The 20,932-nt window shown below is 32.7% G+C and overlaps 1 protein-coding gene across 1 annotated transcript in view; it reads left to right on the plus strand.

The window, feature by feature from the left end:
• The first annotated feature begins 735 nt into the window (after positions 1–735).
• Positions 736–20,932, plus strand: part of LOC113523318 (uncharacterized) — a 28,112-nt gene continuing 7,915 nt past the window's right edge. The window contains exons 1-7 of the mRNA XM_052895621.1: positions 736–2,415; positions 5,652–5,890; positions 7,176–7,399; positions 8,870–9,033; positions 14,365–14,546; positions 17,305–17,444; positions 20,755–20,923. Coding sequence (XP_052751581.1) covers positions 963–2,415; positions 5,652–5,890; positions 7,176–7,399; positions 8,870–9,033; positions 14,365–14,546; positions 17,305–17,444; positions 20,755–20,923 — 2,571 coding nt within the window. The 5' untranslated portion in view covers positions 736–962. The remainder of the gene's footprint in view (positions 2,416–5,651; positions 5,891–7,175; positions 7,400–8,869; positions 9,034–14,364; positions 14,547–17,304; positions 17,445–20,754; positions 20,924–20,932) is intronic.

Consider the following 20,932-nt stretch of genomic DNA (forward strand, 5'->3'; position numbering starts at 1 on the left):
TTTAAATTTGTTATAAATATAGACGACCTTGGTGTTCCAGCAGCTCAACACATCGCTCAAAACATTTACCTTCCGAGGATTCGAATTCCGCACAATATAAACTTATGTATTCATCTATCCGTATGACCGTTTATATTGATATGGGTATTTTCTATCTATTATAATATATTTATTATTTTTATTTCAGCCGTTAACTGTTTACTGTTGAACATAAACCTTCTCAATGAGAGAAGTCTTGCCAGTAGTTGTCACGCTTGGCACGCGGATTGGCAACCGCAGTTAGGCTTTTAGAGATGTATAAAGTGGGACGTTGCTGCCTATCCGTGGACCACAATATCTTTTAGTCGCTTCTTACGACACCCACGGGAAAGAAAGGGGTGGCCTATTCTATACCGACAAACATATACCTATATGTATTTATAAAAAATGTATTTAAATATTCTATCAGTTGTCTATATGCCCTTATATATAAGATAATCCCATAGTATAAGATTCGTTTAGTTTGGGACTAGATGACGCTTTGTTAATTTTTAATTATACAATTTTAATTATACAATTCAAAGGTATTAATTTTTTTATTTTACATTAAATAAACGTTAATACAATCAAGTGAAATCATGTCAAGTTTGCTATCGGAGTGCAGTCAATCTGTCGTCGTCAAATCAGCCCAAACTCCGGACAATCGCCTGTGCAATACTATTTTTATCGTAACGTTGGAAGCATGCCATCAGCTGTGCCCGTACGCCAGTACACTACATATAACTGCTGGGTAACGTGTCTTTATCCCGAAAAAGTCCAAATCATACAACACAAAGACAAAATTCTCGATAACGATCAATGAAATCCTCCAGTGTACTCAATGAGATGCGTTTTAAGTGTGTGATGGAAATAAACAGCTTGGTTTGTGAGTGAAAACTTCTTAGTTGATACGGCTATGGCGCCGTGACCGCCTCGCGTCGGCAATGGCGCGCTATCGATGGACGTTAGCTCTAATTTTAATTTGTCTACCTATCCTAACGACAGTGATAACCGCATTCCGTATACGCGATTTACCTAAATCCACCAATGAGATCAATAAACCAGAATTGAAAACGAGAAAGTGTGACGATTGTGATGTGAACGAGCCCAAGGTTGGTTATAAGCTGCATAATGTTAAGATCGAAAGTGAAAAAAAGTATGAAGAAGTGAAAAAAGTGGTCCGGGAGAAGCCACAAATAATAAACCAAAAGATAATTGAAGGTAAATCTGCTTTAAAGTTCAAGGACAAAACTGCCATAAATGATGATGATTCTGTTGAAGTGGAATTATTAAATAAGAAAACTAGCTCTAAGGGTCAGCCTACTTTAAAGATTGAACAAACAAGCGAATTCAAGACAAATATTTTAGAGAGTAAAAAGCCTACAGTTAAAACAGATAATGATAACGATGATGATGATGATGACGATAATGATGATGACGGAAGTAAGGAGGATTCAAAAGAGAATAATCGAAAAATATCTAATGTCAAATACGATTCTAAACAAAATTTAAAAGAAAATGAAGTAAAAAAGCCTATATTAAAACTAAGGGATATTAATAAAAACAGCGATGATGATGATGATGATAGTGACGGCGATGACGACGATGATGATGACGACGACGACGAAGATGATGGTATTAAGATTTCCATAACTAAAAAAATAGTTACCAAAGAAAAAAAGACAAAAGATTTAAAGGAAAAAATTAAAGAAGATAATCAAACAAAGGGATCTAAATCTAAAATAACTACAACAGAGGACGAGAAAAAACAAAAGGAAAAACTAGGCCCCATAAAAAATGAAAACAAATTATCAGAAGTTAAGGAGAAAATAAGTGATAAAACTCTGTCACAAAAAACTGACCAAAAGGAGGTACAAAAAGAAAAAAAACATGAAATAAAACCTGTAGATGAAAAACCGGAAAGAGACACTGCAAAGCAACAAAAAGAAACATCTAAAGATTCGACTCAATTGAAACCTCCTCAAGAAAAAAAGACCTCAAAAAAAGAAGAGAAAGAAAATCTAAAGAAAGAAGTAAAGAAATCTAATTTGGAAAGCAAGAAGGACGATAAACCTAAAGAAACATCTAAATCAAAAGAAACAAAAAAATCAACTAAAACTGAGTCCGTTACCAAAAAACAGCAGGAAAGTTCTCATAAAAAATCAATAGAATCTACTCATGAACGTAAAGAAGTACATTCAAAAAGTGAAAGTAATTTGAAACAAGTAACTGATGCCTTGAAGAGGAGAAATTTACTTCAAAGTGAATTTGAAGACTTCTATTCATTTTTTCCAACGTTTGCACCTAATTTCTCTCGTATTCATAATCCAGAATGCCGACGTCAAGGACAAATACTCCTGAGGCAATTGCGGGGAACAAAGTTATGGGCTTTAAATAGTAAGTAATGATTAACTTAACAATTTTGCAATATTTATTAAATATACATACTAAATTATAAACAAAATTCGGTACATGCAATAAGTACATTGTCGAACTGTTTGCTTTGTAACACCGAGTACCATCTGTAGAAGTAAATTATTTATTTAACTTGGCAATGATTCAGAAATTTCAACAGATGTAGCAGTAAAAAAAAGTTATTAATCCAACGGTCTGCTAATGGAGGTAATGTACGATATATTGTAGAGCCAAAAGATTTTGGGTCTATATTATAAATGGTTCATATTAAATATTTTTATTTAATCCAAAAATGATTCAACAGGTTTAAATTAAATAAAGGTTTCATGACAAGAGAAGTGCGTAAACTTTAAGGCATTTAATTTTTATTTGAGAAATCTTGTTTTGGTTGATTAACAAAAAAAAAAAAAAAATGGAAAGTAGGAAATAATGTGGGCTATGTAAAAAAGAAATAAATTTGTTTAATTTTTAGACCAAGGGTCTTTAAACTATTTAGTCTATGGGCCGCATTAACTTTTAGTTTACGTTAGCATCAAGACTTAGTTTATCATAAAGGTAAACTACATGCCCATTGATTAAAGACGTCATATAAGTGTTACATGCCATGCTCTATATACCTAGTTCACGTGATTGATATATGAATTTAGTTCATTATAACGGGGGGCATAAATCTTGTATTTGCATGCATCAACTCGCGGTTGTTGCTTGACACTATGCCTGCTTGTATGGAGCCGCCAGTCGACAACGCTTCTTCATCCTTTCGTCAGTTATCATTGGTAAATTTATTTTAATTACTAATATTTAACGATCGTTATTATAGAAACTGTATTATTTATAATATTAACAGAATAGAACAATTACATACATGAACAAAAATAACAAAATATAATTTCAGCGTAAACTTGGCTTCAGCTCGTAAGCGATGATTGTGCATAAAAAACATGAAAAGCTAATTACAATTTTGTTCACTACATTACTTTTGTTATATATATAAATAGAGCAATATTATACTTACACAATTAAAAATAACAAAATATGATTTTAGCGTAACATTGTCTTATGAAATTACTTGCGTCGAGTAAACATTATACTCGTACACAGGAATACACTCGTTCAGTTACTATGTACGTTTGAGATTGCTCAATAATCGTACTTGATCTTATACATCAAAGCTGTTACATTCATATTTTCCAATTTGTTCTTATTTTGTTGACATAAAATTTGATCGACGATAAACGAAAAATTTTTTATCTAAACATATATTTGTATATGAAATATTTCATTCTGCATCGGTGTATTTTTGACCACTGAAGTTTAAAAAAGTGGACCATCCTCTTCTTTCCCTTGAGAGTTGTAATAGATAATTAAGGGGATTTAAAGGTCGAAGAATGGGCAGCAGCCTCTTTTTTAAAACATCATCAAAGTCTAATTGCGTTTACCAACCCACCTGCCAAACGTGGCAACTACTGACAAAATACCCCAAAAAGGAAGTCTGTGTCCAGCAGTGGACAGTTATTAACGGCTGATATGATGATAACAATGATATTATTTGCTATATCCATAGCTCATGGTAATCACGTCCATCAATTAGACTTCTAAATTCCAAGCGAACCAAGCAGGCTGAAACTAGTGTCATAATAAAAATGTTGGCACGTCGGTATTACCCACAAGGCATGACGTTGGCTACGCTGTATTTAATTTTGTCTTTCACGCAGTGAATATTTATAAAAACTGCTATTTTTCTATAAAGGTATCTGATAAAATGTATATACATTTTGTAAAATACCTTTTGTATGAAACTATTTATAAAACTTTTACCGTGTGATGCCGACATAGAATGAGCTACCCTTCCTTTCTCGCGGGTGTCGTAAGAGGCGACTAAGGAATTAATGGTCGTGCGATGGACAGCAGCTTCCTTCTTAAAACAAAAGCCAAAAGCCTAACTGGGATTGCCAACTCGCCTATCAAGCGTGGCAATTACTGGCAAAACCTCGTTTATGGGGGAGCTCTGTGTTCAGCAGTGGACAGTTACCGGCTGATATGAGGCTGATTTATAAAATTTCTATACATCTGTTTTTATCATTTATACTACCTGTAGGCAGTACCTACAACAAGCAGGTGTATATATTTGGAAAGTGCAGGCTCTTCTCCGGAAACACTCCAGAAAGTTTTTTTAAGTAAATAAAAAATTTAACTGGTCAAATGTGGGTTGAGAAAGAATATAATTTTTGAAAAATAAAAAAAAAAACGCAATAAAAACTAATTTAGTTATGTGGATTGTTTTTTTTAATCATAATAATTTTTATTTACGGTCTTAAGTATATATCGACAATTTATTATCGAAATGGCAAAAATCATTACACTTCATGTAAGATAACGTTCACAGTAAAGTACAAAGTATTTTATTTAAGGAAACTTCGGTATGTAAGTAAAACTCGCATTTTTTCTTGTATATGTTTTTATAAAAAAAATGTTAAAGGAATGCAGCTTATTCAGCTATCTTTATTCATCCATATAAACAGCCTACTAACGGTGCACTAAAACAAAAAATTCGATGATTAATAAAATAAAAAAAAGTTGTTTCTAAATTTAAATTTAATTAATAGAATTTGCATTTCGCGCGTTTAATATTGTTCATAAATTAATTGAAAACGAATTTCATAATTGGTTAGGTGTCTATCTACATTAATATACTGTATTAGAGGTTTTTTTATTTAAATAATTTGAAATATAACTCAATTAACGATTAGTGATAAACATTAAAGAAAACAGTACGCCTAATGGTAGATTACGGCGGCTTGCGCCCCAGTTTTGTAAAAATATAAATATATTACATTTAAATTGTTTACAATTAACGCTCGGATTACAATTACATAGAGATTCTTATTTATTTTATTAAATTGATTTTAATTTAAATTTTTCTATCAACCTAATAGCAGTGTTCTTGTGTTAATCTCACACTGAGCTTTGAGCCTTTTTGCATTGCTGCACATATATTTATAAGCTATATTTTGTTTGCTCTTTTGTATGCCCCAAAATTTATTTGTAAAGATTACTGTTGACTGTATTTAAAATGTAATTTAATGTGCGTGCTTTAGATGCAAACAAACTTTTTGTCTACCTATAGTACAAAAGTCAGCCACACCTCCGAAACGTTTGCGTGCCTACCATTCCCGGCGGATTGTCATACTTACATAGCACTGGTATTTTTATTATAGTGCTCGACGCAACAGCGAAGATTCCCTCGGGGTTACTCCAAGGTAATGGAATCCAACTGGGCGACTTCGACCAGTGTCTGGGAAGCCGCGCCCGAGTCCAGTTGGAGACTGGGAGCATTGTTAAAGTCCAAGGACAGTATTGCTTGGCTCGACTGGACCTGAAAGCTGAACGATCAGACCTGGAGCTACCTGTACATCTGGCACAGGCCAAGAACCTGTTCAAAAGCAGGATAGATGATGTGAGTTCATTTTTCATCAATAAATGTCTTCAGTAAGTTAATTATGCGTAAAAAATATCATGGGAATATGGGAAAATGGATAAATATCTTCGGTATTTATTCCGTAATTAGATAATTACGGAATACGTGCTTGCCTGTTCCAGTCCAAAGTTTTAGAACTCCCTTCTTGTAAGACCCATTTTTTTGGAAACTCTTTCACATTTCGTGCTGCGCAACTGGAACAGGCTACCTGCTGACATACGGGATAGTCCTTCTATTACTTCCTTCAAGAGAAGACTGAAATCCCACCTTTTAAGCAATAGTACATGATAATTCTACGTACTTATACATATGTATATATATTTATCTAATTACTTATTAACGTATTTATTTATTTATTTATTCACAATTTGTGTTTGTTGTATTTACATTATTTTTACCGGTACCTTTCCTGCACTGGATTACCCAAATTAAATTATTTTCTCTCTAACTACACTGGGTTGGCTGGAAGAGATCTCTTTCAGAGATAAGCCCTCCCTTGCTAACAAGTTGTTAAACTAATCGTCGCATGTATTGTTTAAGTGCAATAAAGAATATACATATAATATAAATCGTCCCAATTTCTTTTTTAATGAATATTATCAATGTAGTCAGTATATTATATTTCTACTATACGTACATATATATATTGTAAATATAATAACTTCTTCGTATGCCATCATACGGACTAAGGGTCAACCTTAGGGATCAACATATTACCTACCATTGGTCCTCATTAAAATTCTATAGCAAGCTGGCTGGTCTATGTTTTGTTTTGGTTGGATGAAAATGCAATGGTAACTTCGTCTGCTTTATTGGTTTATGTTGGCGAGGTACCAGTGAAGAATGGTGAGTCATGATGAAATTAGATCAGTAATCGTGAAAAATTCACCAACAATTAATCACAATGGTTTTTGGGGGTCTCTGCGTTGAGGTTCACTTGATATATGGGTATTTAGGTAGTAATGAAGTCGCTTGGGACAATGTCGTATAAGCTATAGTTAATAAATAGGAGAGAGGTAAGACAGTATTTTTTTTATATATGTTTAGCTTCATAATATAGATTTCACGATAATCTTTTTCATCGGAACGTAATGTTACAAGATGTCAAAGGTGCACACTTGTAATAGTGAAATTACGGGCAACTGTAATTCAATATTTTTATATCCTCAATTGTTTATATGCTACGGTAACCAATTACCATTAGACAATGATATTAAAACTACTAAATTAAATAATATATTAAGCAGTATCATGATTTGTTCAGCCAGGTCACTTCGTGCCGCGTTTTTCAACGCTAAGTTGGGGCATCTGTCTGCCTTCTGCCTGCAATCCTCAAGATGTCGAGGTGGTGGTCAAAGATGCTCTTATGCATTATCAGCATATTAGTGGGTTGGTCATACGCGTTAAAGTGGACAGCAGAGACTGTCAAACGACATCAGGAAATGACTGGTGGGAAGATTGGATGCAGCTGCCAACACTTTTAACACTGTAAGTAAATACAAGTTCCATTGTTATTGTATGAGACTTCAATTATAAAAGAAAGACTATAGCCTAATTGTAAGGTATTATCGTCGTTGGTTTTGCCGTATGGTTCCTGTATAGAATGGGCTATCCTTTCCTTTTTTTTTATACAACTTAGAATGGCAAACAAGCTGACGGTCCACCTGATGGAAAGTGGTAAACGTCGCCTATAGACATGATCAGTACCATGGACATAACAGAGTATACTGTTTCGCCCATGATACCCCATGAACATGCGTTGCCTTTCCTGAGGACTCAGATGTTATTCCTCTGTACCCTGTAAATTTATGCCATATTCCACCCTTCAAACCGAAACACAGTCATGCAAACACAACTGCTTCACGGTAGAAACACGAATGGGACAGAGGTATCCAAGCAATTGACTTTTGTACAGTCTTCCTCTGGTAGAAAGTCTTTCTTTCCTGTGTCTATCATAAGAAGCGACAAAGAATGTTATGGTTAAGGGAAGGGCAGTAGCGTCCATTTTGAAACATTATTAAAGACTGCAGTTGCCAAACCAAAGATTTTGCTAGCAGGTACCAAGCTTGGTAGGCGGGTTGTCTACCAAGTTTGGAACCTGCTAGCAAAATCTCATAACGGGGGATGCTTATGTTCAACAATGGACAGTTAATGGCTGATATGCTGATGATGATCTTCGCTGATTAGGTGGCGTAATATAGTTTTATTTCGGGATAATTTCTCTTAAATTTATATATATATATATATATAGAGCTTAGTTAAATTGTGTCTTGCGAGCCGGGCATGACAATGAGTTTGATGTAATGCTATATTTAGTCGTCTTAAAAACACTTATCTCGTTAATTTAAATTTCTAAACAACTGTTCAGAAATGGTAAACATTTTAACAAAGGAACCTAATTAATCTATTAGATGGTGGAGCAATGCCCTATGTCATGTTGAATTTCAATATGCTCGGCGGAGAAAAGTCTAGGGATTCAGCTCCGACAATTATAATTAGATTAGTGCTTAGAGTTCTGAATTAAAAATGTTCTATAGATGAAAGAATAGATGAAAATGAAAGGGTAATTGATTCCGCCTCAGATATTGGTTTACGCTGTTTCCAGTGAGACGTGATATATGAGGATGATGTAAAGCCAGTTGGTCCATTGTGATGAATTCACCAGAAATTTACCACAGATCAACAGGATATATTGCTAGCTATTTATTTCTCAATATAATTCCTAACAATCAAACAAAAACAATCCTTTTCCCCAGAAAATGTGTTATTGTAAGGATTTCCATGTGTTACGTCTGTTTCATTCTGTTGTTTATGCGATGAAAAGATAAAGCTAGACTGGTCTGTTTGTCTAATACGAAATAATAAGTGTTAAAATGACTCTTATAATCCTGATCCATTTTTACCTGACTGCTGATGAAAAAAAGGCAATGATTTTACAATAAATATTTTTTTTTCTAGAGCGTTCTATGCAGTTGTCATTCTACTTGTATTGGTGGCGACAGTTCAAGATTATTTAGCCAGTAGACAATCGGAAGAAGTTGAAAATACCGAGGATTCGACCGAGATGAAAGAGACGAAAGACGATGAGAAAGAGAAAGACGCAGAAGCAAGTAAACGACCAGGTAATTAGTTATTTACGTATGTACGTGTAAAATTAATATTGTCTAGACATCACAGGTTCTTAGCATCACGTGCATAAGCTTATAATATGAACACATCATAATATAAGTCTATATTATTTCAAGCCAGGTTAATGCACTTATCCTGTTTTTATGAATATATGACTTACTAGAAAATCCGATAGATGTTTTGTTTTTAATAAATATTTTTGTGAGCGTGTTCTTTTATGCGTTTTGGAATGATAGATAAGCTGTCGGCATATCTGACGGTATGTTGTAAACGTCGACTACAGACATAAACAGTACAAAGAAAATCACAGAATATACTGTGGTACCCTTAATGTATTGTCATTTCTGAAGACTAAGGTTTTACAGAACTATTATCCCTCTCATTATATTAAAACACAGTTACTTTGCGACAAAAACACAAGTGGGATATAGTAATAGAGACTATTTTTGTACAAAGTCTTTTTCTAGTGGTCTATCTGCTAATTCAGTAAAGGTGCAGAATTGAAATTTATATGTTTATGTACATGTTGGTCTGTCGCGGCAGATGGCGGTAGAAGGCAAATGTTGTTTTGCCTTCCACCGCCATCTGTCGCGTCTATTTTTTCTTATCAAAATAAATACATAAGGAAATAAAAATCTTCCAAGTTGGAACAAACTATATCTATACATTTGCAAAATTTCATTAGAATCTGTCAAGCGGTTTCGAAGAATAGCGATAAGAATTTTTATGTTATACGAGATTGATAGAAACCAAATAGGTACTATTTATATAAAAATACGGTATACCATTGTCAATAGATGACGGTAGATACTATATACTAATATTAATAGCAAACAAGCTGACAGCTCACCTGATGGAAAGTGGTAACCGTCACCTATAGACATGAGCAGTACCATGGACATAACAGAGTATACTGTTTCGTCTATGATGACGCATGGGGGGTATGCGTTGCCATTCCTGAGGACACAGGTGTTATTCTTCTGTACCCTGTAAATTTATTGCCATATCCCACCTTTCAAACCGAAACACAGTCATGCAAACACAACTGGTTATTTGATTAGAATAATTTTGCTGAATTCTGCTACCATTACTATCAATACAATTGACCACCACTATTACTACCAGAAATCTCCGACTGCCATTTTGTTCACGCACGTTTTGCGACACGTGTTTCAGTAATATTGACTTCGGCAAGATAACACCTAGTTGAATGAAACTATAATAATAATTATTTATAAACAAACATTTTATTGTAACGACTCTTCTGTCCTGTAAACAATAGAAAATTAAATTCAAACGGAGCCACGATTCAACAGAACTAAGATATCGATACTGATTAAATCAAACAACTCAGGGACACCTGTCTGTCCTGTTGTTGGTTTGTGTCGAAATAAATGATTTTATTTTGTATCCATCTCCACAGTTCACGGTCCTGTCGCCAATTGTTTCTGATTTCGACAACTTGGTATAATTATGTCCCTTAGGTCACGGTTGGCGATTGTTTTATATTCAAACAGATTCTAATTGTAATTCAATTGTGTAATTACTACAATGTATTAAATAATGCATCATGGCCAATCTGCTACGTGTACCTTTTTTATAAATGTAATATTGTCATCTTCATTGTTCAAAGTTTTACGGTGACATTTCAATCTATTATTAAAAAGATCGAAAGCGAGTTGGACTTTAACATTGAGGGTTCCGTACAGATAATATAAATGTGCATTTTATCATAGTATAAGAAACAGTCGATTTGATGACGATTTGATTTTGTGTTAGATAAAATGTTGCAAAACACGTCTAGTGAGAACAGTTTAAAAGACTAAAATGTTTTTTTTAAATGGTAGAAATCGAATCGTGTACAAAATTTCAAATGTTAATTAAAAAAGTTACTGTTTTATAGATAACAAGATTAATATCAATCATCATAAAAGAGTATTTAATACAGACGTTAATGACTTTAATTATCGTATAAGATAATATATGTATATAAATATGTTAGGTATTAATGTAAATAGAATGTAATTAGTTTTGACCAAAACTGCGTTTAAATTAAGAATTTTATATATTTTTTTTTCCAAAAACTGTACTAGTCAAAGGTATTGTTCTATTTTTTATTGTAATTTCAATATACAAAAATATCCCCATCTTTTACGTTAATCTCCGAAATCGCTCAACTGATTTGAAAGAAATTTTGTAAATATTTATTATTTTCTTTAACTTGAGGCACAGGATAATTCTTAATCCCAAAAAAATGGACCGGGTAGGTGTAGGAAGCGGGAAAATTGTCATTATTTCTGATTTCTCTTGTTGAGAAAAAGGCAATTAGGTATATGATTTTTTTTATATTAATTTGTAAATAAATTTGCTAAATATGATAGCGTATTTGAATTACTAATTAGTTTCAAGTGAATATTTTAATTTTCTATCGACTTCCCATTTGAATAATAAATGAGCCTGAATATATCACCTCATCATGCTTGTTCCAATTTAAACAAAGCTTGTACTGTTTGTTTATAAAAAGTTTATAGGTCTTTTATAAGAATCGGCATTAAAAGTTATAATAAGATACCAAAGGATATTTTGGATCTACTTTTTATTAAGTTAAAAACTGTTATTAAAAACATTTATTGAATAAACCCTATTACATACTAAACGATTATTTGAATGATAAATGTGCATGCTGTTAGTCGATCATGTATGGGATTTTAACGAATTTTAGACATAGTACATTTAAATAAATACACATAATGTTAACAGACATTTAAAAGAGTAACTGTTGAGTTTCTTGTGGGCTCTACTCACAGATAACAACCTTTCGGATTCATAAAAAAATGACGATTTAAAAGTGCTTATAAACAAGTTTATTTGAATAAAGATGACTGAAATTTGTCACCAAACAGTATAATATTTTTTTTAATTATACAAATAATAAACTTTTTTTAATACTTAATAACTAGGTGCATATAGATTTCACCAGACAAAGAGAGATTAATATTTCTCACAAATAAATACAGAATTCAACTGTTTTAACAATACACATTAAGTAAAATATTATTAAAATAATAAGACATCTGTGTTTCATATTTAATTTATTATAATTTATTTACTTAAAATTTGTTAATTTGCGAGAATTACTAAGTGCACGCTAATTTATCAAAAGGGTTTGACAAGTTACTAAGTTTTATACACACTTTCTTTGGCTACTTTTTACCTTATTTTCATTAATATTATATCTATATATGTATCTTCATGCCATGTCCCTTGCAGGGTAATCTCTACTGCAATAATAATTTCACATTGCAATAGGAAAAAAAAAACGGAACACTTACAGCCAATTTGCTCTGAAACTGCTGAATCGATTGAATTGAAATTTGTTACACATATTATGTAAGTCGTTGACCCAAAAACGGTCGTGTACCGTAAATATGTGTATGAATATTAAATAAGGCAGGCCATTTTGGGTAGGTAAATTAGAAAACAAAACGCAAACTGTATCGTGTGACATATCAAATAAAAGAGCTTCTTGCGAGAATTTCAAATTTTTTTTTTGTATTTAATATTAAATGAAATAGTATTCGTATTGAAATTATATAAGAAAATAGGCAAAAATTGAGCATCCTCCCATCCTTTATATCTGAAACTACTGCAACAAAAATTTTTGAAAAATACAAAAAGTTCTTTAGGGGACCATGTATGTTTAAATCTTTTTGGGACAAGGGTATATCAATAACGGGAATATAAGGCAGATGATATCCCATCCATATGGGATAATAAAAATAATGGTACATAAATATAGCTGTGGGAAATCGTTAGTAATAATATAATGTAGGTTAAATAAGTCAATCGAAACATATCAATGATTCAGTAGCAATTTGGAAACGCCTATTAAATATGTATTAGCAATGTCGGAGCTTAGAACGTTAGGTATGTTCCGTGCGTAAAGTTAAGAAAAGTTGGATGATGGGGATAACTAGCGAAGTATATTTACTCTCCTTAGTATATTTATTTTATATTTTTTTTCTATCTTAGAAAGAAATAATAATATATAACTGGCCACAACGCGGCATCAATATTAATTTAGCTAAATGGGTTTATAACGTCCATTATGCGATAACGGCTTATTATCAAGTGAAGTATGATATTGACGTCTGTGGTAATACTATTATAGTAAAAAAATTGTTTTATTTGCCATTTGTAGTATAAAGTTTATAACTTAATAAGCCATTTGCTGTTCATTATTAAACATATAGATGATAATAATGAATGTATATATGTTATACAGACTATCAAAAAGGATTAATTGGTCAGCTCTTGTCCAGCTTGACGACTTATGGGCATAAACTCCCTAATGAAAAAGACCAATAATGTGTATATTTTACCATAGGGAGTCTTTGTATAAAAGTTGTTTGCTTGGGTACCTCTGTCTCATTCATGTTTCTACCGTGAAGCAGTTCTGTTTGCATGACTGTGTTTCGGTTTGATGGATGGGATATGGCAGTGAATTTACAGGGTACAGAGGAATAACATCGCATGGGTGTAACAGTATACTCTGTTATGCCCATGGTACTGTTCATGTTTATAGGCGACGGTTACCACTTTCTATCAGGTGGGCCGTCAGATTGCTTGCCATTTTAAGTTGCATAAAAAAAATTAAGGGATGATAATGTAGTGGTAACTCCGCCTGCACTGTCGTTATATACTGGCGGGGCACCAGTGATAGGTGATAGGTGAGGATGGAGCAGGTTAGTTAGCCCATCGTGACAATTTCACCAACAGGGGTTAAATTTCTTTATTTATGTTGTTGAAGGTTATCAATATTTCACATATCATTCCACATATCATATATAAAAATTATAATTTTTATAACATACATGAAAACAGAAATACTTGAGATTAAACCAAAAAAATAAATTGCAAATTTACCATTACATTTGGTATCATTTTTTTTTTATGGGTGAAAATGGAATGGTAATCTCACTGGCGCTAGTGGGCTACGCTGGCGGAGCACCAGTGAAGGGTGATAGATGAAAATGAAAACAGGCCAGTTAGACCATCATGATGAATTAATCAGGAATTAACCATGATAGTTTCCAGGGGGAACCGCGAGGAGGTCGACCTGGTTATATTATTGGTATATTGCTAGCAATAGGAGTCTCAGTTTCCATTACTAACAATCTCTTTCCCCCCATTTGGTATCATTAGTCATTAGTGAAGTGTAATTTGCTCCCAACATTTAGCGAAACGGTATTCCTTAGGAAAATAAACCCCAACAGGGATTATAGTTCCGTACATATTTTTTTTCATTTTTTTATTATTCTCAGATGGTTTCGTGAGTGCGTTTTCGTTATACCGCACTATTGAGAAGCTTGTCGCACCTGGGAGCACGGATGAGATTTCTTGCATCCACGGCATCAGGGGCCTGGCGACACTGGCGTTGCTACTCGCCCACAAGTTCCTGCCTGTCGCTGTTATGCCGTACACGAACAGAGTGAAGATTGCTGAGGTTTGTCTTATTTTTTTTTACTGCAAATCACTTAATAAGATCGTTTATGAGAGTGTGAAAATGTGTGTGTGCGTGTGCGTGCGTGTGAACGCGCGCGCGCGCGTGTGTGCGTGTGTGTGTGTGTGTGCGTGTGTGTGTGCGCGCGTATGTGTGTGTGTGTGTGTGTGTGCGTGTGTGTGCGTGTGAGTGGGTGTGTGTTAATTTTTTAAAAATATTTGAAATGTGGCTATAACAATTATACTTGATGTCGGAAATGGAAATAATTGAATAGTTTTTTTTTATTTGTAACTAATATTACTTAATCTGTCACAATGAATTAGAAATAATTTCATGTTTTGATTTTGATGTTCAAATTTCAATAACATATTATAAATTTTAGTTTGATTCATCCAAGTATTCTTGAGAAAAATATCTTGACAGGCATACAGGTAGACGAACAACGATGTGATCTTATAAGAGATCAATTTTCCTTTTAAGGTAGGGAACCCTAAAAATGTATTAAAAAATATTGAGATTTTCTTTAGTAACTTTTTTTACAGATTTTTCTATAAAGGTTATACCTACAGTCCAGCTAGGGATGTATTAACCGCTAATTTTATTTGGAAATATATAATTAATTCGTTTGGTAAGTAATTTACTTTCACTAGGCACCATTGAATTTATTACTTTCGCTAGTCCGTCTAGACATTCATAATTAATTTATTGTTTAACTAAGACTCAAGGTTCACCAATGTAATTTATTGATAAACGATAAGATAGTTTTACTGTCAAATAATTTTAGATTTATTGCGTAAATCCACAAAGATCATTTACATAAGTACAAAAATTTCGTATATTTACGAGTACGTAAAAGTAAGACTGTCTCGAATAAAAAAAGTATGGCCAATTTTATAAGCCATGAGTGTCATCATCATTACCATCTCAGCCATCTGTCCACTGCTGAACATAGGGCTCCACCATAGACCACCATAAGGAACGGCCCTGAGCCACCTGCATGAGTGTACTTGAATATTTTTCTTGGATATATTACGTAAAATTCTTATAAACAGGATCTATTTATGAACATTATACTTAACAAAAATAAAAAAAATTTGTTCCTTTAAACGTTATATGGTTGTTTTATTTTCAACTGACTTTAGAGATAAAGAGGCTCTTGTCATTTCGATTATTTTTTTAAGTGTTTAAGGTTACGCGTTAGCTAAATAATTCCATCGTTAGGTTTTACTTAGATATTAAAATTCTGTCAAGATTGAATTCGTGTTTTTACCGTGAAGCAGTTGTGTTTGCATGGATGCGTTTTGGTTTGAATGGTGGGATATGGCAGTAAATTAATAGGGCACAGAGGAATAACACCTAAGTCCTCAGGACTGGCAACACATGGAGGGTATCATGGGCGAAACAGTATACTCTGTTATGTCCATGGTACTGCTCATGTCTATAGGTGACGGTTACCACTTTCCATCAGGTGGGCTGTCAGCTTGTTTGCCATTCTAAGTTGCATAAAAAACACTATTTTCAGTTTCGGTTTATATTTTGTGATTGTAGATATTGTTTTTTTTGCTAATAATAATTTTAGATTATTAATATAAATTAATAAATGTGTTTTAAACAAATAATTATTTTTTTTTAAAAGAATTATGTTTTAACTCGGGGGTAGCGCTACGTTGGCTCGTTGCCAGTACCTCGGGTATGGCGAAACGTGCGCGTGCGCTGCTCAAGTGACTCATGTCTTTAATATTCAACTATGGTTGTAGACAAGGTTAACTAATGAAATAGTTAACGGATTAATGTTAGAGTTTGTTTGTGTTTTGTATTTATTTATGTACTTATTAATACATATATGCGTTATACATATAGTGTACATGGCGGACTTAATGCTAAAAGCATTCTTTCCAACTTAAATGTCAGAATAATCGAATACGTGTATTTTGACACTTGGTGCGAAAATGTATTAACAATATCGAATGTGTTCCATAGAGTCCAGATAATAATCTGTAGTGGGAAATATGAGGGAGATCTAATTTCAGCAGTGGACTATAGAGGGACTTTAATGATCTTAAAGTTTACCATGAAATCGAAACGAAACTTCGGGGCCGGTTTTTGTAGAGGGATTTTATCTTATAAAATAAAAATCCTTAATGTACGGAACCCTCAGCGTAGGAGTTCAACTCGCACTTGATTGGTTGTTTTGTTCAAAGTGACGTGGGCTTGATGCTAGGTAATTTTTTTTTCTCTTTTTAACCTATCAAAGTTTATAATTATATTTTTTTCTATGCTAGATGGTTTAGTTTAATTAAAAAATTATGTTATCTGAGATTAAAATGAATTTAATGAACTTTAAAAATATAAAGATAAGTATTATTTTAGAGTTGAAAGAAAACAATTACAAGAATATTTCATAATTAAATTTAACTTATTTTTAAAATACTTAATTTTTCTTTAATTTTCCTAATATAATAAAATTATAACTAGACAATGTCTGTACTTATTAGGCATGGGTAATATGGAGATCGATCAATATCCGTATATTGGGTTTCCTCTAGATATTGATAGCGGAATAAAGGTCATCACCCATTTCGATATCGCCCATATAGGTCGGATATCTACTTTCGAATATATAAAATTTTGTTTCCCAACATTATTTTTTGGATAACAGACTTTTAACATATTATTGAAACAATATGTAAACATTGTAACTAAAATAATAGATATCTTAGATTATCTATAATTAACGTGTTATTTTTAAATCACTTTTCAGACAGTAAGTTCTCCCCTCTGGTCTTGGTGTCGAGCTGGCTGGATGTACACGGATTGCTTCTTACTCCTCAGCGGAGTGTTGATGGCACACCGATTCACCAGTGCTGGTGCTCCTAGGAGGCTGCTGTCTCGATACCTTAGGTAAAATATTAGTTTATACTGTAGTGTTCATGGTGTCTCTATAGGCGACGGTCACCACTTACCACCAGGTGGACCGTATGCTTGTTTGCCACCTCAGTGGTATATAAAAAAAAATAGAGTTTAATCATGGCTGAATTATTATGAAATAAATACAGTAAAAACTTCGCTGATTGAGAAAAAAAAAATAACAGTGTAACATACACATAAAAATAAAACATATTTTAATTCTATTTACATCTGTAACTATTTTTATATCGTTCAAAACATTAAGTCGATAGAAAAAAGTAGATAGGTAGGACTTTAGATACTATGTTTATGGGAAGGACTATAAACATAAATCGTGGCAGAGATTAACTTCTGTATTGGCCACTGAAATACTTTTTTACATATGAAGTTGTAAATTTTTTATCAAGAATAATAATCATCATATCAGCTGATATGACGGAAAAAAAGGTTATTATATTATTTCTATATCGCTCATACCAGTCGAATATCCATACTTATTTCAATCGGTTTCTTTATTTCGATATTATATGTTTGATAACTGATATATAATATGTCTGTTACTGGACTAATATATAGGTATTGCTATATATTGTCCATAACTATTCAGGAGGTTATGAATTATGTCAATATAGTTTTTACCAGCGACTTTGTTCGCGGGACCGGGATTCGTTCAGTGACCTAGATAAAAAGTAGCCTATAACCTTCTCCACCTCACAGAGCATATCCCATATTTACCAATTTTTATAGTAATTGGTTAAGCCTTTCAGACGCTAACAGTTTACATACAAACACTCACTTTCACATATATAATATTATTAAGGATTATTCCGGTCAGGGAAATTAATACCGACCTCCCCGTAGAAACGTATTGTACTAAAGTTATCAGCAATTCATATTTATTTGTCCAATATGCTTGTATCCCTTTTATATATAATGTATAAGAGTATTTCCGTAAATAATTTTGTTGATAGCATTACAGGGTTACATTCTATTTCGGACACAAAAATATGTTTGTTATGAACAGTACATAATGCCATTCAAAATGTGAATAGGAAATAAATTGTTTACATTGAATATCAAAATTTTTAGGCGAATTCCAAAGGTAGGAAGTTCTCAATTCATCTTTATATATATAATTATATATATTGTGTAACTATGTTACATGATTACATCGCAAATTCTTAACAAATTTCGATAATTCTTGTTTTCATTTTATTATTCTTATTCTTCGATTCGTCAAGAGTTCAGAGGAGAGTTTTTAAAATATCACCAAAGCTTGACCTCCGTTGATAACCCAACAAGTGTGGCAACTACTTGCAAAAAGGGGGATTATTAGTATTAGGTTCTAACAGCCCCATTGCTAGCAACATACCCTATCACGTCGATCTCTACGTGGAACACACGCCCCCCCTGGAAACCATCGTGGTTAATTCTTCTTGAATTGGTTACGATGGGTCAACTGACCTGCTTTCATCCTCACCTATCATCTGTCACTGGTACCCCACCAGTGTATGCTGATAGCACCGTCGGAGTCACCATTCTATTTTCACCCATTTTTTAATGGTAAAATCCTACTTACGAGGGAGATTTATGTTCAGTAGTGAATTGTTAACGGCTGATATAATAATAATAATAATTCGTATTCTGTATATGTATGTTAACCCATGAAGATGATTTTTGTAAAGAAAAAAAACTGTCAATTCCGAAGTTAAATTTATGTATACTATAAAAACAAGAATAATAAATAAAATATTCTAAATTCAAATATTTTCAATGACAGGACAAAGAAATTATGTAAACGCCTGTAGATATTCAATTGGCAAACTCGCATCTTCGTGAAGACGACACGCGTTATTATTTGTGAATTTGTTCGCGTAACGATGTCTAGATAAACGTTATATAATAAAATGTAGGCGGTGTCCTTTTCATTCCAAATACGTCTTTGTAAAATTTAATGAATGTTAGTTACGCCTTTGAAGAGTCAAGTAATAACAAATAAATGAATTGTAACATACAGTATTTTTAACGCGTACCACATAATTTGATGTATTTTATATATATATATATATATATATAAAAAAAAATAGACAGAAGAAATAAAATCATATTTATTTACTTATTGACAAAAACTATTTTAAATCAATTTTAAACTATAAGTAAAAGATTAGTAATGTCGAATCAAGTAGCTTTCGAGATGTTTGTCCCAGAGTTGCAACTCTTTAAATCTGTCATAATCGCTGTGACAAGCGGCGTGACAGTCAGGATTACGATTCCAGCATTCGAATGATTTATTCTGCGGCCCAAACAATGTCAATGTTATTTAATATTTCAAATTATTGGACAGCCTTAGTTGCTGGACATCACAATATTATTGTTTGTATGTTTTAGAAAATAATCACTAAATTTCAATCTGTCCGTTGCCTTAATAACATAACTCATTTTGCATCAATTTAAATTAAAAAAAATTAATAATATCTAGTAGAAAGTAAATTCAAAATTTTGAAAAAATAATCATATAAGCCTTTTATACTATATACCATACGTGAAATTAATAGCATATTTTAAGGTACTGCCTAAACTGATTTTTAACAGATTTAAAAAAAAGAAGAGGATAACCTCTTCTTTTTTAAAATCTACTATAAAGTAGATTTTTTTTGCGGTTGAGAGCATTCATGGAGCGTGATGTTCATTCAGGATAGTGTGTTCACAAGTCGTGATTTAAAAAAAAAGAATACTCGTTTAAAAGGATAATTTAATAATAGCACAAACAAAATAAATGGCTTAACTGATGGAAAGTGATAAATCTAGTAGATGAAACTATGGATATTACGAATAAATACAAATAAAATTTTCTGTGGTACATAATAAAAAAAAAAAGATAGAATAAAATATAAAGAATTTCTTCTAGTAACAATCGTTTATCGAAATATCTACTCGTAAATGCAAGAATCCCTTAAAGTCTAGCTCCGTTATTCATAAAAACCTTTAATCTCTTATAAATTGCCGGTAAAATGGACTGTCCCGTCCTAAAATATTGGGTGGGACAGGTTATCAATGCAAGAGCATCATGACCGCTCATTTACTAACATAGGTTAAGTCAATTTATAACTAACAAAATGGGCCTTATGTAGTCTGATTAAATAAATATTATTATTATAAATCTATTGGAGTGCTTTGTTCTTTTCTTTTGCACTAATTTCTCAATTTGAAAGACAGTGACAAAACACTTTAATAGTTAAAATAGGTATATAGGACATTTTAGTTTTTATGTATAAAAGGTTAGTTCTTTATAAAATGTTTCCAGACTATCCCCAGCTCTGCTAGCCGTGGTACTGTTCTATGCCTATATTTGGGATAATATCTCCGAGGGGCCGATGTGGGGAACACTCGTGACGAAGAACGCCGAAGTCTGTCAGCAGGGATGGTGGTGGAATCTCCTGTACGTGCAGAACTATTTTGGCTTTGAGGATATGGTGAGTTTG

Source organism: Galleria mellonella, unplaced genomic scaffold, assembly GCF_026898425.1.
Source record: "Galleria mellonella isolate WM207_F2 unplaced genomic scaffold, CSIRO_AGI_GalMel_v1 utg300, whole genome shotgun sequence".
NCBI lineage: Eukaryota > Metazoa > Arthropoda > Insecta > Lepidoptera > Pyralidae > Galleria > Galleria mellonella.